This window comes from Onychostruthus taczanowskii, unplaced genomic scaffold (assembly GCF_017590055.1).
Source record: "Onychostruthus taczanowskii isolate IOZ18803 unplaced genomic scaffold, ASM1759005v1 scaffold95, whole genome shotgun sequence".
NCBI lineage: Eukaryota > Metazoa > Chordata > Aves > Passeriformes > Passeridae > Onychostruthus > Onychostruthus taczanowskii.
Genome location: NW_024507546.1, coordinates 1,643,014 through 1,660,096, shown reverse-complemented (window position 1 = coordinate 1,660,096; position 17,083 = coordinate 1,643,014). Strand labels below are relative to the sequence as shown.

Genomic DNA, 17,083 nt, shown 5'->3' with positions numbered 1-17,083 from the left:
ACAATGAATTTGCTAGTCAGGGTCTTAATAGCCTAGAGAATTTGTCATGCCATAGTACAAAGATGAAATTGCTTCCAAAATATCTTTAGGTGTGTAGTGAAAGAACACAAACATAGAAGCTGCAATTCAGTGTGTACCCTGTGACTCTTTAACTGATTATGTGAAAAAAATGCTCATTACAGTCATGACTAAATGTAAGGAAACTGAATTTGGGTGTTCTTATTACAGCTATTTGTGTAGTTATGCTGTATTGATCTTCCTGCATTTAATAAATGTGAGTGTGGAAATTGTCATTACCTGCTAATTCCCAGGAATGTTCTCAATGGATCACAAGACTCTGAGGTAAGGCTGGACTGTGCCTCAGAGCCAAAGCCATGCTCATCCTTTAAGCACCATCTGGCCAGAGCTGTGGCTGTACAAGAAGTGCTGTAGAATTGCAGCCCAGTTACTGCTCATGGAGTGTTTTGGGACCATGGTCATTGTTTATGCCTTCTGTGACTTGTTCTTGTGCTCTTTGGACAAATGCCTACAGCCTTCAGGTAGGGATTCACAAGCTGTAGCACAAAAAGCCCCAAACTTCTCACAGCTTAAATCAAGCTTTTAAGTAAGCAACCTGTATTTTGGTGATCATCACTTAAAAGGCTTGATAAGGAAATGACTAAAAGATGTCTGCTTCTCTTTCAGACCCGGTCAGAGAATGCATAGACGAGGATGGAAACAAAAAGAGAGTAAGTGCATTGCCTGCTTTAGCCATCTGGCTTTTAAGTTGCAAAGTTTGTGCAAGAACATGAATATCTTCACAGTTAACCTAAAACAAAAAGCATCAGACAATATCAAGAATTATTTTGGAAGAAGAAAATATTGGATTTTGAACTGGTGGGATAACTTTGCACACAGAGGAGGCTTCTTCTAACATTATCTCATCTTGCAGAGTGTTGAATGTTATTGAAGTCAGTGCAGAACCACTGCAGAACAGTGACATTGTTTGTCTTCCCTGACAGCAAAAAATGCATTTTCATCTCTTGGTGAGAAGACTTCTGGGACAGTTACACATGGCCAAATAAAGGTGCATGCGCATGGGCAAGCTCATTGTCCAGCCACTGTCCTTCTGCTGAAATTTCAAATACCTTGTCCCTGTTGCAATTTTACAGGAAGATAATTATTGTGTGATGGTCTCTAGGTACAATCATCTCTTTAGCAAAGAAATCAAAATTTCTTGGAGTTTGTGCAAAAGTTCTCGTTAATCCTGAGAAAATGCTCAGAAGTGTAAGTAAGCTTGTCTGAGCTCTCAAAAATGATCCCACTCTAAGAAATTGGTGTTCCAGATGCTCTAAATGGTTCAGATTCTTCATCTCAGGTGAAATGCCAAGGTTTTTCAGAGTATATCCTACTACATGCATTTAAAAATATTAGCATAAGCTTGTACCATATTTTCTAGTAGGGATCAGTTATGAATTCTACTCTAGGATTCATCTTGAATTTCCAGTATATAAAAAATATTCCTTTGGTTTTTCCCTTGTGAAGATATGACTGTGAAGGAAGGGTGTGGCTAATAAGTGAATATGAATTACCTAAACACAGGAAATATATCAAAACTGCTTTACATAGTTGGCCTAATTAAGAAAAAAAACCCACAACAAACAAAAACTAAACTCCCTGATTCAGAAAACACAGGCTTTTACATCAGCTTCATAATCTTTCAGGTGTTGCTCAGAGAATTCTTGCAGAAGGCTCAGCTCCCCAACTGGGATGTCTGTCATGCACCTGGAGATTGTGGGAACTGATCTCCTGCAGTTTGCAAGGAAATCTGAGTTCTCAGGATCAAAAATCTCTGCCTAAATCCTATGAGTTTTAGGAATATTATGATTTGTTACTTTTTCATGTTTTGTTTTGTTATTACCCCTACCCTGGAAGTGACTGTAGAAGGAATATTCTTGACTAAGGTCATTGTTACTAGCAGATCAAATGTGCTGAATCAGGCCAAAAATTCATCCAACCCCCTCTATAGTGTGGCCAAAAATAGGAGTCAGGGAAGCAATGTTAATAAATATGTATACAAATTCCCTGAACTATCCTAGGCATAAACAATTTGTTACTCAGGGACACCCTGAGCTGCAAGTTACACCTTTTTGTATTTGCTAATGCTTGATAGTTTTGTCCTCTGTGAGTTTGTTCAGCTGTTCTTTGAATCCTTGGAAGTCTTTAGTACTCACCACGTCCAGTGGCAAGGGGTTGCAGGAGTGCCAAACATAGGCTGTGTAAAGAACCACTGGTGTAATGTTTTAATTTGACAGTTGGCAGAATATCAGGACAATAAATTAGGTTTTGGTTATTTTTTTACATAGTTAATTTTCATTGTTAGTCTTGTTTTGAAATTTAGAAGCAGGCATAAAGGTGGTAAAGAAGTATAGGTTTTTGTCTTATAATAGTGATATTTCCTCATGGAGTGATCTGTAGAGCAATTTGCATTTCTAGGCTGTTTAAGGTGGCAAACCCTATGTTCCTGAGCTATTACCACTCACTTTTCTAGTATTGTTCAGCTCTTGGCTTAAAGAAGAGACAAACAAACAAATAACCTCATCTAAACTAAGAGATAACACCCAAGGGAGCTGCTGAGATGCGTGGGTCTCTCTCCTGCAGATGCACAGCAAGACACAGAGTGTGCATGTCTAGGTCTGTAGGTTCAGAGCTCCCTCAGAGAGGAAGTCTGAGGCTTCCTGCAGTGTTCTGGCAGACTTATCCTTCACAGCTTAGAAACCCTGATTTTGCTTTCCTTTCTGTCCTGCTTTTGCTCCTGCAGTTTCATATCAATTGGGATTTAGTCCCTGTGTTTTCTCTACACTAGGATTCTTGGGGTTTTTTAATCCCTCAACTTTTTTTTTTTTAATTTTTTTTTAATATCTTGTGCTTTGCTTTTCTTGTCCAGCTCTTAGATGTTTTCTAATGAATGTCCTATTAAAGAGTGAATAAAACCAATTAAATATTTATGGAAGCCAGACTTGCACAGCTGTATATGTACCCTTCCAGCTGGTAGGAGAGACAAGTGTAATTAAAAAGCATTCTATCTCTTCCTATAGAAAAACTTTTGCTGTCCTTAAAACTCCTGTTATTACTTTTCCACAGCCTTCTCTAGGCTCATAAGCCTGAAAAAAGTATTAAGTAACTTTTAGTTACCTTCTTAAAGTCCTGAAGCATATAAAACAAGTCCAGTAATTTAACCTGTATTTAATATGTAATTTTTTGTGGCTGCAAATATGGCAGCTCTTGTTTAGACTTGATGGCATCCTGTAGCTCAGAGATACAGAGAAATACTTTCCTAATTACAAGAATTATCTGTGAATGATGTTGTTACCTAGGTATTTTCATCCCTTTTTTCTTCTCTTCTATGGGAATGATGGTTAACTGTGATGGACAGGATGGGAGATGTCCATACCCAGTATCAATTCTCTTCCACACATTTCTGCTTGCGCATATCAAGGAATGTTACCCAGCTCACAGAAGCACCCATTCACTTGTACTGGTGTTTCTGGACTTACATCTGTGGAGAGAACTCTGAGAAATGTTGTTTCTCACATTTTGGGGGTATTCCTGGGAATGCCACTTCAGGGATGAATGCTGTTTCAAAACTCATTCAGCCTACTTATGGACTTCAGAGCTCTGTAGGACTGGGGCCAGAGAGCTTAGCTTTCTGCAGATAGGCATCTTGAGACACTGCACATCTATTTCTCTGTCATTTATTAGTACATAATCCTGGTGCCTTAAAATTCAGACTGTCCTTTAGAAAACAGGAATATATTTTACATTCAGTTCTTTAGATCTAGAAATCCATTATGCACATGTAATAACACTGATCTGGTATAGGAACAATTTCCCTTTGGGAAGAAAGGAGCTGTTTTAAAGTTTCAGAGTTGTTGACAAAATAACTGCAATATTCCACACTTTCCTAGTTTGGAACAAATAGAAATTCCTGCTGTGCTCTGACCATCTGTGACTTATGAAAAGTAAAGGATTTGAAATTTAAAGTAAAGCTGAGGGGAATTCTTTGTTACTCTGCTCTCCATGCATGTTGTAGGATGGCCAAGCTCTAACTATAGGTGGTTGGAACAAAATGTCTCCTATTGTAGACTGTTGTCTTTAGCTTGGAATTTCAGCCTGCTTCTTAGTGTTTCTAATTTAAACTTTCTCATCCTCATGAAGTCTTTAATACAGCGCATTCCATTATTTATTTTTCCAAGACTAATGTGAGTAGCACTGCTGTCAGGGTCACTTCATTTTGTGGCTGTAGTTCCATGACATCAGCCAAATTTTGCATTTTTGGTTTTAATTGTTGCATATCTGTGTTTCCCTCTCTAGCCTGGTGATAAATGGACATTACCAGACCAGTGCCACACTGTGACCTGCTTCCCAGGAGATTACACAGTTCTGGAGAGTCACCACATCAACTGTGAGAGGATGCCAAAACCTGCGTGTCACAGCAGCCTTCCTGCTGTTAAGGTGGAGGAAACTTGCGGCTGCCGATGGATGTGCCCATGTGAGTATCTGTCCATGGATGCCTCTCCCTCCCTATCACCTGAAATGTTTGACCACAAATGTAATGCTGAGTGGAGCTTCTCAGCCACTTCAAAGGTGACCAGGGTGGGGGAATTGCTGTTTAATTGTTATACAGCCATTTAAGCAAATAATTAGGAGTGTAAGAGCCTAACTGATGCTGGAATGCCTAATGCTACTTGCAGGTTCAGGGCCACTGATTTTTTGCATTAGCAGAGTGACAGTTTTATCAGGGAATCTCATACTCCATTTCCAAAACTGTGTGAGCTGGGAAGGAAGATGTATAGGAGAAACCAGGAATTTACCTCGGCAAGCTGTAAGCAAGCAATGGATTCTTGGTCCATCTCAGGGCTTAAGGGTTTGGCCTGCCCTCAATCAAGCAGGTGTAGTACAAAGACATCAACATGAAAGTCTCCCTGCAGCCAGATAACTTCACACGGAGTGTCTGAGCAGAAAGGCTGAATGCTGTGTGATTGGTGCCTGGGCTGGGATGACAGGAACAGGAATTAAGTGCATCCACTCACATTTACAGGGTTAGAGGGATGCAGCCCTGAGGCTGGTGATCTATTTATTGAAGCATAAGTGGATTTGAATGTAAATTCATATGCATACTTATTAGATCAGAATCCTATATATATATATACACACCTCCTCTTCGCAACATATAATCTCAATTTAAAATGTCCTCTGCTGAGCTGGCTGATTTAAGTACAATTTCTTCCACACACTGCTTGAAATACCAAAGCTCATAGCTGGATTTTGATCCCTGAGCTCTTAGGCATACAACATTTTTTTACACCCATTGTTTTGGCATTTCCTAAAAGTATATTTGATGATCTAAATGCTTAACACTTTAAATCTAACATCTAAAATTTCTGGTTTGCTACAAGGATTTTGAAAAAGTAGAAATATCTAAAATACTTATGACTATCCATCTGAAGATGTTTAAAAGATAGTCTTAGTGATACCTACCCTTAAGAAGTGCATCTTTATTAAATTTCTTGATCCTAAACACATAGCTAGCAACACAAGGGCATTACTTTTGGCATGCAAGACATACCTTCATAAAAAACCCTCTGAAAGGAATAAATGAAAATAACTTTTCAAGCTGTTAGCTGATTATCAGGAAAAGCCCTATAGGTCACTTGAGTTAAGATGAGCTAAGAACTGTTTATCTCTTTATGAATTTAATGAGCCATGATACTCCAATTTTTTTTTCCCTGAGGTTGTCCACCTTGTGAGGGAAAAGTAGGTAGTTTTCATTTCGCAGGAGGAGGGCACATATAATCCGCCAACCACCCCCCCCCCAAGCTGATTAAAACCCCCCATGGGTCAAGTCCTCTTTTAATGACTGCTCAGTGCAACCACTGCGATTCTGTGCCTACTAAAGCAACATCTGTAGCAGCTGAAAAGGCAGATTCTGATGCTGTGTGAAACAAAACTCTCAGCAATCAGAAAAGCAGAGATGGGCATAGCAGAGGAGGTGCTGAGTAGGAGCTCAGTGTGAGACAGCACCTCTGTTGTTATGGAAGGAGGCTGGTCTGGCACCCATGAAAATGCTGCTAAATTGACTCATGATTCACTAGTTCAGAGAGCTAAAACACAATTTCCAGCCATGGCTTGACAGTGTGGATGATAGGACAAATGCTTCTGCAAAGAGGAAGTCCTTGAAAAAGTGTTCTTAGGTCATCTGAGTTCTGAGGATAGTTCAGGAGTTACATTGCAAAGGCGCTTGCTTGCTGAACTAGTTATCAATTTTACAGCAGCATGATTTGCAGTGTGATTCATGGCTGTTGTGTGCTCTTAGACTACTTTGAAACGGATCACACTAGTGCATTTTGTGCTACAGAAACCTATGAGAAATGTAAAAGGATTCCCAGTATCCTTAATTTTTTTTTTAATGTTCATGAACCAGTAAAGATTGAAAAATGTGGTTTTATGGCTAATTCATTTCATTGTTATTTATACATGAACTTTATAAGCATTTATGGTAAAATATCTGAAGATGCTCCAGTGCTCCAAAGGCCTCCCTCCCTCCCTCCCTTTCCTGGGAAATTAAATTTGAAGGTCACTGAATAGGAAAAAGAGTATTCTCAGCTAGAAGCAAAGTACTGAATTATTAACAATAGTAAGTTTCCCCCTTACGTGTTTTGCTGGCATTGATTTTATTGTCCTTATTATCCTTTAACGAAGAGATTTGAAAATATATGAGCCAGAAACATCAGGTTTTGTTTTTGTTCTTGTGGGATTTCCAGTTTTTGAAGACAAGAAAGTGTTTATAACCCAATGGCCAGGACACTGAGCTATCAGCTTGCCATTGGTTTATCCTGTGCATATTATTTCTCTGCAGTTTTCCTGTTTCCTGTCTGAAAAACAAAGTCCCTGGGTATCAACTTGTGACATGTCGATGAGGGTAAAATAGTGTTATTTGGTACCAAATGTAACACTGTACAGAATATCATGCAATGCAAAGGTTAAACAGTGTGTTAGTCTTTCTACAAACAGTAAAGGGATTTTCCCTGTTTAATTTTTACATAAAATTTATTACTAAATCATATTGAATGTGAATAAGTTTTAGGCAAAGGGATTTTTTACAAGTTTATACAAATCTTTTATAATACTTATTGTTCCCAGACAAAGATATTGCAAAAAACCTCCACGTCTGATGAAGTATTTACCAGCATTTCTTGTCAATGTTTGCTGTACCATTTGCAATTCATTACCTTCCTCTCTTTCCCAATTAGTTGGTTCCCCATGGCCACAACAGCTGTGAAGAAACAGTAAAATTTAAATGTTTTTACATGTTTTTTTTGTTGTTATTGCTGTTTGTTTTCAGGCGTCTGCATAGGAAGTTCATCTCAACATATCGTCACTTTTGATGGGCTGAATTTTAAGCTGACTGGCAACTGCTCCTACACCTTATTTCAAGACTTGCATCATGATGTTGAAGTCCTGCTCCATGAAGGGCCCTGCAGAGCAGCACCCAGGATGAACTGTATGGACTCCATCGAAGTGAAGCATCGTGGTGTGGCAGTGCAGCTCTTCAGTGATATGGCCGTAAGCAAACACCATGAATTCATCTGTTTATTGTCTGTTCATGCTGCAGAATTCAGGTTATGGGGACAAATTTCATCTCTTGATCCGGTTTCAGCCTGTTTTTAACATCTCTTCTCCATTTCATGATACAATCAGTGTTTGCATAGTGAGCTAGACATGTTTCTCCTTTTGTTCTCCCTGTTGTGTTGGTGTGCCAATGTCAAGAATATGGGATTTGGAAATGTGTCCCTGACACTTCTGCCAGAAAAGCAGGATTACAGACAGGACATACTGCACTCTGATTCCCCTCTTTTGGTCCCTCACGCTATGTTTGGTCCATGGGAGGGTGCTCTGTCCATCACAGAGCTGTGCCTGACTGACCAGCTGAAGGGAGTTGCTTCTCACCTTGTGTGCAACTGGACCTCAGCATTAGAAGGGGTAGCTTAGTATGCATTACATCTGTTTCATAGGCAGAGAATATTCAAACTCAACCAGTTTTTCAGCCTCTGGCTGCTCAGACATACAGGTGTTGGCCAACTTGCCAAAATGATCTCTTCTGACTCATGCAGCAAAACAGAGTGGACCAAAACACTTACACCAAGTTCTGCATGGTGCTGGACAGCCTTGACTTCCACTGAGACATCATTTGAACCTGGTAGCATGAGGTTGTTAGTCTGTAATCATGTGATGCTCAAAGAGTGTGCTTATATAGGAAAATGTTGGAAGAGTTGTTCACGTAATTCACAGGAAGGTCAAGTATTTCTGTATGTCTTTAGACTCAATAGAAACCTTCAGCTGGCAAAATTGTTTCTTATGACCAGATTCGGTTGGATCTTCAGGTATTTGTCAAGTCAAAATGTGCTTCAACTGTAAAATTGGGTTGATTTGTAACTGCTTGCCAAAACTGACGTGACAACCTCACCTTTTTTTTTTAAACAGGTGACTGTTAATGGTGAAAGGGTTCTTATCCCCTATTCCAGCAGCTTGTTTGAAATCACTGCCTATGGAGAAATAATGCATGAAATCAAGTTCTCTCTTCTTGGACATAATCTCACATTTACTCCAAGAAACAATGAATTTATTCTTAGACTTAATTCAAAGAGCTTTTCTTCAGGAACGAAAGGGCTTTGTGGTAAGTTTGAAAGTTAGTACTTTTAACAGCTTCCTATTCAGGCTTGAACTTGTATTTATTTATTGCAATTTGTGAATCTCCAAGTCTGTAAACTCTCTGGGTGAACTGGTCCCACACTTCTGGGGGAGTACTGGCTATCTGTGTTAGTTTTTCTATTCTCATCCCCGATGTAATAGCTCACTGATGCCCAGTAATACTTTAGAAAGAACAGAAGAGACAGCTTTCTGTTTTTTCTTGCTTCAAGTAATCTTTTCAAGGAGATTTGTGCCTTTTTTTGGATATGGGTGTAGATTCTTACAAATTCACTTCTCTGAGAAATCTGACCAGTGCTTGCAGTGAAGGTGAAAAATTTGAGAGGGCAACTGCTACCTTGGTGAGTTAATTTTACGGTATCCTCAGTGGTGTAATCTATACAGAGATTGTACCTCTGTGGCATGACCTGTACCTCCTTTAGTGAGAAAATGAGAAACAAGACCCAGGGTGTTTAGGCCTCTATTGACAACAGCTATAAAGAATATCATTAATTCCTTGAGCCACCCCAACCAGTGTCATTTGCCCCATCCCTGGGTTTTTTTTAGGTTTATTTTAGCTCTGATTATTCAGAGATTTTTCTTTTCCCCTTACTCACCCTGCCAGGGCTGTGTGACCAGAACCATGTCAATGACTTCACGCTGCGCAACGGCTCTGCCACTGCTGACAGCAGCGTGTTTATCCAGGACTGGACGGTGGCAGAGCTGGGCAAGGTCTGTGACAGCCGGAGGGAAGACAGGTGCTCCGAGCGTGCGCCTGGCCTCTGCCACCTGCTGCTCTCAGACCGCTTTGCCGAGTGCCACAGGATCATCACCCCCAACATCTTCTACGAGGCCTGCATGGAGAGCAGCTGCTACGAGGAGGAGGCCTGTGAGATGATCACTTCCTATGCTCACATCTGCAGGGAGTATGGCGTCTGTGTAGACTGGAGAACACCTGAGCTTTGCCGTAAGAGTTTCTCTGTGCTAAACTGATACAGAAATTGCCCTGCTTTGGGACGTCTCATCAGTGTAATATTAATTTTTTGAATGTTCCAGATCAAGTTTATTGTACAAGTGGTATTGCAGATCTTGTAACTGGTTGGTCACCCACTAAGCTGAATGTGATGAAAGAAGTGTTTCTTGGTAAACTGCTACCTGATAAAATTCCAGGCTAGGGGGAAATAAACTGTGAACAGGTAACCACAGCTATGTGACAGTACCTGTCTCTGCAGCCACCAAACATTTGTGGCACCAGGTTTGGGCTGAGTCTGCTAGGCTCTTTTAGCAGCAGATATCACTGCTTTGATACAGCCTTTGGACGGTCTGAGGTGGACAGAGAAACTCATAATGTGGACTAGTGGAACTGCTTCCCAGACTGTCACTGTCATACCTGGTACAAAATAAGACTTTTCTTTGTAACAGTTTCCCAAAATCCTTCCGTTTCCATCAAAGCAGAAACTTTTGAGAATGTGGTGGAAGAGCTAGTGTGATTTTAAGTTTCTGCTACAGGGTTTTCCCTAATTTTTTTGGGAAATAGCCTCTCTTTGTGGTGTCATTTCTTGCCAGGACATGCCAGCTAGGCTGACTGAATCAGCTGTAATTTGCTTTGCAAATCTGGTTCTCCTTCTGCCTGGGTTTTGTTTGTGTTTTGTAGGTGAAAAGTTTGTGCTGTGTAGCAGGATGTGAGTATTGCACATTTCCAGAACCCAACCAAGGCAAACAAGACACCCATGCTAGAGCCAAACTCAGACTTTGTATACCTTCTCTCCTAAATTCTCATAGACAAGTAGTTCTGCTTTCTTTTCCTGTTTTTTTTATTCTTTTTCTTTTGTTCCCGTTAGGAGGCATACCTAATGATTTGCCAAAAATGCAAGGTATCATAAAGCACAAGTAAATAACTCTTGAGGTGGCTTATTCTCCACCTTCTCCTGTTAACCTTTCCACAGTGTTGGTTGCAGACATTCAGATAGTCCCTCAGTGTGTCTGGTTTAGTCAAGTGCCTTAGATGTGGATGTGTGTAGGCATTTTCTTTCCCAGCTACCTCCTCAGAGAGTGTCTTGATGTCACAGTTGGTTTTCTCACCTCCTGCCTCTCTAGTTGAGTTGTTTATTATTGCTTTACCTTCTTTCCCTGGATACTTTCATTCTTTCCCTGGATACTTTTCACTTCAGAACTGGAGAACCAGCATCCTAAAGGCATGATACAAAAAATAAGTGTAAAAGGAATGCTTTTTTTCATGCTTTAAACTCAGACTGGAGGAATGATGGGATAGGAAGTCAGGAATGTCTGTGTAAATTTGGCCTAAGCCTCCACTTAATGTTTGAAATATCTTTCCAAGATCATAGGTTACTGAACACAATCTGTTTGGAGTATAGTCCTAGAAAGCAGAGGGAGAACATTGCCAGCCATTTTCCAAATTCAGTGCCTCAGCCAGACTTTGCAAATTGTATGTCCAAAGCTGGATGTCAGCAGATTGCCTTAATAACTCAGTGCAGTTTTCAAATTCCTATCTGGTTACATGTCCTGTAAAAGGATAGACAAAGAGTTGCTCATTTTAACACTAATTGCATAAAAGTCTTAAATGTCCTAACAATATCATCATTGTCCTTCTTCCACACAGTTATTTGTGTGCAACTGACAAAAATTTAAATTGTCAATATTTGATATATCCAAGTTACATTAATGATTAAATAGACACTACGGCTTAATAATCACACTACCACTATATGTTCAATAACAGTAGCACAGTTCTGGATTACCTTGCTTCCCTCCTTCCAGTCCACTGAATCCCTATCATTCTTGTAGAATTTTAATTCAGGTTTTATCATTCCATGTTGGGACATTCCAAGCAGTACAAATCCTTCCTGACTGCTCTTTCTGGGTGAGTGAATATACTCTCTGGAATTCAGATATATTCAGCCTGGAAGAAAGAAGGCTTCAGGCTGACCTCGTTGTAGCCTTGCAGTGCCTGAAGGGAGCCCACAGGAAAGATGGAGAGAGACTCTTGACAAGGGCCTGGAGTGACAGGACAAGGGGGAATGGCTTCACACTGACAGAGAGCAGGTTTAGGTTGGATATCCAGAAGAAATTCTTCCCTGTGAGGACAGAGAAGCCCTGGCACAGGTTGCCCAGAGCAGCTGTGGCTGCCCTGTTCCTGGCAGTGTTCCAGGCTAAGCTGGATGGGGCTCTGAGCAACCTGGGCTAGTGGAAGGTGTCTCTGCTCACAGCAGGGGTTGGAACAAGACGGTCTTTAAGGTCCAGACCAAGCCATTTTATGATTATATGAAATAATTTGCTTTAACATGGAAAGGGTTAAGGCTAAAAACTTTTTTTTTCTGTCACCATTGGCTGCTAGAAGAGTATGTGTAGACAGTTTAGGTGATGAATGTTTTCTTGTTTGTTTGGGAGCTTGGATTTTCTCTCAATGGTTTTCATCAGGGGACTGAAACAAAATTTTAAAAACCTCACAGCAGTCACAGGCTGGGAAATAAGAAACACTTTTTCTAATTGAAGCTGTAGAGAAAAATAGACTTAAGGGAATACACAGTATGGAAGCTGTGTCCATAGGTTTTTTGAATAGTAGCCCTAATTCTGTGTTTGCTTTTAGAGAAAATATCCTCAGATTTGTGAACACATCAGTAAAAACTTTGTTGGCTTACAGGGCTATGCAACTTTACTTGATTAAATTAATTCTGTTAATAAGACAATTCAGTTAAAAAGATGCAGAAAATCCAGCAGGTTCAGTTTTGAAGTACCAAAATGTTCTGTTTGTTAGCTTTCTTTAGTTGTGTGGGAACACTGCAGTCTATCAATTAAAAAAAAAAAAAAAAAAAGAGAAATCTTTCTTCAATGCTTTACTGTGTCCTGGCTATCTCTTAACCATGCACTGTTACTATACGCATAAGGTTCTAAATTCTTGTCTGTGGCCCAGTGTTGGAAAAAAAATTTGACAAGTGAACACTTACTCAAACCAATGTATTGGTGAGTCATATGGTGCTGCTGATTCATGTGGCCTGAAAATGTGGTTTGCTGATTTGTGCTGCGCGGGATCAGATCCATTCTTTGGGTGATGGCTTTCTAAAATTGAAAGAATTCCCAAGAAAGCTAGACAGGAAAGATTGATTTTAATTTCTTTAGATCTCTTAAATAATGGTGGTGTTTTCTTCTCCGTCTTGCTCAGCAATGAAATGTGCCCCACATCTGATGTACAACCACTGCCATACAGCCTGTGTGAAGAGCTGTGATAATAATACCAAAGTCAGTGTCTGCAAGGATTATCCCACGGAAGGCTGCTTCTGTCCAGATGGAAAGGTGATTTTTGGTGACAGCTGTGTTAGTGAAGAAGTCTGCACTCAGTGTGTCAGTGAGGATGGCACACACCACCAGGTAACTACATGCACAGCAACCTCTGGCAGTGATTGGAGTTCACAGCTTTGAAAGTAAATCTGTTTTCCCTTTGGATACTTTATTTTCTAGCTCAGTTCCTCCTAATCTGCTGGCTGTCAGCCCCATTTAGCTCCCCTAGTGTGAAATTGGCTGGGACTGGATATAAAGATCACAGATGGGACTGTACAGACCTGGCAAGGCATGACAATTCCATGTGGAGGGGTGTCTAGAGGAAAGAGAGGAAGGGTGATAGCATAAGTGAATATTTACCAAGATAAACATCTCCATTCAGCACACTTTTATGAGTAATGACAACTTAATCATAAATCCTTTACTTAAAATGTCTTGTATTGTCTTTTGAAAGCTCACTGAAATCCTTATGAGGGGCAGTGGAGAGACAGGCATCAAACTCTTCTCTGTGTGACCAGGACCCAGGGCACGGCTGGAGCTGTGTCAGAGGAGGTTTAGGTCGGATATCAAAAAAAGATTCTTCCTCCAGAGGGCGTCAGGCACTGAACAGGCTCCCAAGGGAATGGTCACAGCCCCAAGGCTCGCAGAGCTCCAGGAGCGTTTGGACAACGCTCCAGGCACAGGGTGACATTGTTGGGGTGTCTGTGCAGGGCCAGGAGCTGGACTTGATGGTCCTGGTGGGTCCTTTCCAATTTGTGTATGAAATATTTGCAGTGATTGGTGGGGAGTGGTGAGACCAAGTCAACCTTTTGTCAAGTGGTGTTTTGTCTATATATATCTTTTATTTTTTTGAGGAGAATTATTCCTTCGATGAAATTAATAATTTTGGTTTTACTGAAAATCCACTTTGCTTAGTTAAGGCAGCCCTCTCTGTGGCAGTATGGGCTTGGGAAAAGCTGTGGATGCTGGGTACCAGACTGCAGTTGAAGGCACTGTTGATTCCAGCATCACGCAGTGAGCATGTTCCCTGTTCAAAGTAGCAGGGGTGGTTCCTCTTCTCTCCCAGCTACACAGCTCTTGGAGTTTGCACATGCATCAGCCAGTCCTTTTCAATCCACATTTTTGTTATAGGATTTGAAGGAGAAAGGACTTTAATTGCAGTGTTTTATGGGCTTTAGATCCTTACTGAGATTTCTGGGGAGGATCAGCTCATGTACCTGTTTTGCCTCTCCATCATTGCAGGCTTAGCTTTGTGAGCACTGTAATAGGTGCTTGAGTCAGGATTTCCTTAAACTCCTTCTTTTCTTCTGGTGTTCATTCCTCTGTTCTTTTCTACCCTAGATTGTGTTTGGGTTTATGGGGTTTTAGTCCCAACACTCACACAGAGAGGCTTAAAACATGTAACTATCTCTGAGTATAGGTGCAGTATGCTTAGATTTGTCCTTTTTTTTTTTTTTCTTCCTATCTCTAATGGGCTTAGTAGAGTGTTTGTTTTAAACCATGCTCCAGAGTTTTCCAGATGACAGCATTTTTTTTTGTGGCATCCTGACCTGCCCTACATGTCCTCACCCAGAACCTGGATTGGTTGTGCAAATTAAAATGTCTGATAATGCATCCTTCCTCTCTTACCTCCCTATTCACACGGGTGTTAAATGTGCATAGTTCTGTGTGGGTAACTTTGATTGAAGTTTTAATATCAATGATTTCCACTCTCATGAGAAGGAGCAGTGATTGAAAAATTATTCTGTTTACTGGCGGTTTCGGAATATGCTCATTACCCCCAGCTAGTCACCTCAGTGATGGTTTTGGTGTAAGAGGTGATATAGTGCTTTTCCAGTCTTCAGTCCACTGCAGAGTCAAGTGATGACGCTCCAAATAGTCCTAATATAAAAATGTGGGCTATTTATTTCTCTGTGTAGAATAATTCGGGAAATTCAACACAGAGAAATAACTAATGCATATTTTTATGTGCATAGGAAATTCTTCTCTGTTTTACTAGTTACGGAAAGCAGACACTTCTCTGTATTTCCCAAAATAATGCTGTTTACCTTAATACCACTAAACATGCAATCATGGTATGTAGTAGGACCAGTTCACTGTTGCTCACAATAGCCTGCAATTGCATTTATACCTGAGTATTTTGGTGCTTAAAATGATAGTAATTCCTCCTCCCATCTATGTATTCTTTACATCTTTTGTTAAATTGGCACACGACAGTCATTGCAGAATTATGTGTCCCCTTAGTTTTTTACTGTTAATAGAAAAAACAACCCTTCATAGATAAATCTTCATAAATCTTCTGATTTTCCAGGTTAATGTTACTCATCCTCACCCACTCCCATCCTCCCATCCCATCATACCAGAGCATGGGATTTCTATGTAACACTCTTGGGGTTTTTTCCTTCAGCACATGGAAACATGGATTCCCGAGAATGAGCCCTGCAAGATCTGCACGTGTCTTGATAACAAGAGGATAAACTGCACGGTCCGACCCTGCCCGGCTGTCCAACGTAAATTCAATATAATTCAATATTATTAATTAATATTATTCAAATTTAGCTCTGTGATTGGACTTGAATTGATGCTCTGGTTCCTGGCTTCCTAGTTTTTATCCAAACTTGTTTTATGGATGTTTTCTCCAGCTGTCCAGTGTGGTCCGTGTGAAGTCGCTCACCTGCGCAGGGGCCCTGGCCAGTGCTGCCCTGAGTATGAGTGTGGTAGGTTCTTGTAAACTCTTGGAATCTTCTTGGTCTGTACTTTTACCAGATATTTCTAAGGTATACAGTCCCTTTAAAAAAAATATTTAATTCAGTGCTGCATTTTTGATACCACTGAATTGTTAAACAATCATCCATGTGGAAAACCAAATAGCTCCTAAGGGATATGAGTCTCCATTCACTTCCAATTTTGTCTCTCTGTAGTACATCAGGAAGGGAATGGAGCAATTTTTTTTTGTCTAAATGACATTAGAATTTTTTTTTTCTCAAGCATTTATTTTTGCATCATCTATGTTTGCCCATTAAATATAACATTAGAACCTTAATCCCCATAACCAGATCTTGAACACTTCTCTGAGCTATTTTGAAAACAAACTCTGACCTGTTGAACTCTAATGTACTTCATATTTTAAGACAGCAATTGAGTGTGAGTTTAATGGGGATATGCATATGTGTTTTCTTGAGGACTAAGTAGGTGTGGTTTTAACCACTGTCTGAATTTCTGCTCCTAGTGTGTGACCTGATTTCCTGTGATTTGCCTCCTGCCCCTGTTTGTGAGTTTGGCCTGCAGCTTGCCCTAACCAACCCTGGAGAATGCAGACCAAATTACACATGTGGTAAGATCATTTTTCCTAGCAAGGAGTGACACTGGGACACTGCATTTGAGCAACACTGACAACTTCCTTTAGGCATTATTTTCCCCCCTCTGAAAGGTTTAACTTTGGTGCCAATGGACATGTAATGATTTCTCAGACTTGGCAGAAGTGTATTGCTGGCACTTGGAGCACACTTTCAAATTAAGGACAAGAGAAACACTTTACTCTTGGACTTGTATTCTCTGACCCTGATGCTTATTTTATAAATCTTCTTGCTTATGTATCAGACAAGAATTTTTTTGGCAGGGCAGAATCTTTTCTGAGTTCCAGAACCAGAGCCTTTTATATCTGCATTACTCCTCAGGCTTTAAGCACTTTTATAACATTTTGAGGTGGTGATTAATGCCTTGCTGCCAGAGAACTGTCCTGTTCACTGGCAGCACTCTGAAAATCCATGAGCTTGACACGGTGCCCACCTTTTCCTGCCAGCCTGCAACAGGGAAATATGCAGCTCCACCCCAAGCCTTTCCTGCCCATCGCACCGGATGCTGACCGTTGTCAAGACCGAGTGCTGTGACAAATATGAGTGTACCTGCAGCTGTAGGAACTCCACAGTGAGCTGCCCTCTGGGATATCTCTCCCAGTCTCTCACCAATGACTGCGGCTGTGTATCAACCACCTGTATTCCAGACCGGGTAAGGGAAGTGAAATGTCTTTTCCATAGATGAGTGTCTTTTCCACATGGAG

At 40.6% G+C, this 17,083-nt stretch overlaps 1 protein-coding gene across 1 annotated transcript in view; it reads left to right on the top strand.

Moving 5' to 3' along the window:
- Nucleotides 1–17,083, top strand: part of VWF (von Willebrand factor) — a 118,944-nt gene that overhangs the window by 79,247 nt on the left and 22,614 nt on the right. The window contains exons 33-42 of the mRNA XM_041426849.1: nucleotides 685–728; nucleotides 4,354–4,531; nucleotides 7,385–7,605; nucleotides 8,524–8,716; nucleotides 9,353–9,694; nucleotides 12,908–13,113; nucleotides 15,431–15,533; nucleotides 15,666–15,740; nucleotides 16,253–16,357; nucleotides 16,826–17,031. Of these exons, the coding sequence (XP_041282783.1) occupies nucleotides 685–728; nucleotides 4,354–4,531; nucleotides 7,385–7,605; nucleotides 8,524–8,716; nucleotides 9,353–9,694; nucleotides 12,908–13,113; nucleotides 15,431–15,533; nucleotides 15,666–15,740; nucleotides 16,253–16,357; nucleotides 16,826–17,031 (1,673 nt within the window). The remainder of the gene's footprint in view (nucleotides 1–684; nucleotides 729–4,353; nucleotides 4,532–7,384; nucleotides 7,606–8,523; nucleotides 8,717–9,352; nucleotides 9,695–12,907; nucleotides 13,114–15,430; nucleotides 15,534–15,665; nucleotides 15,741–16,252; nucleotides 16,358–16,825; nucleotides 17,032–17,083) is intronic.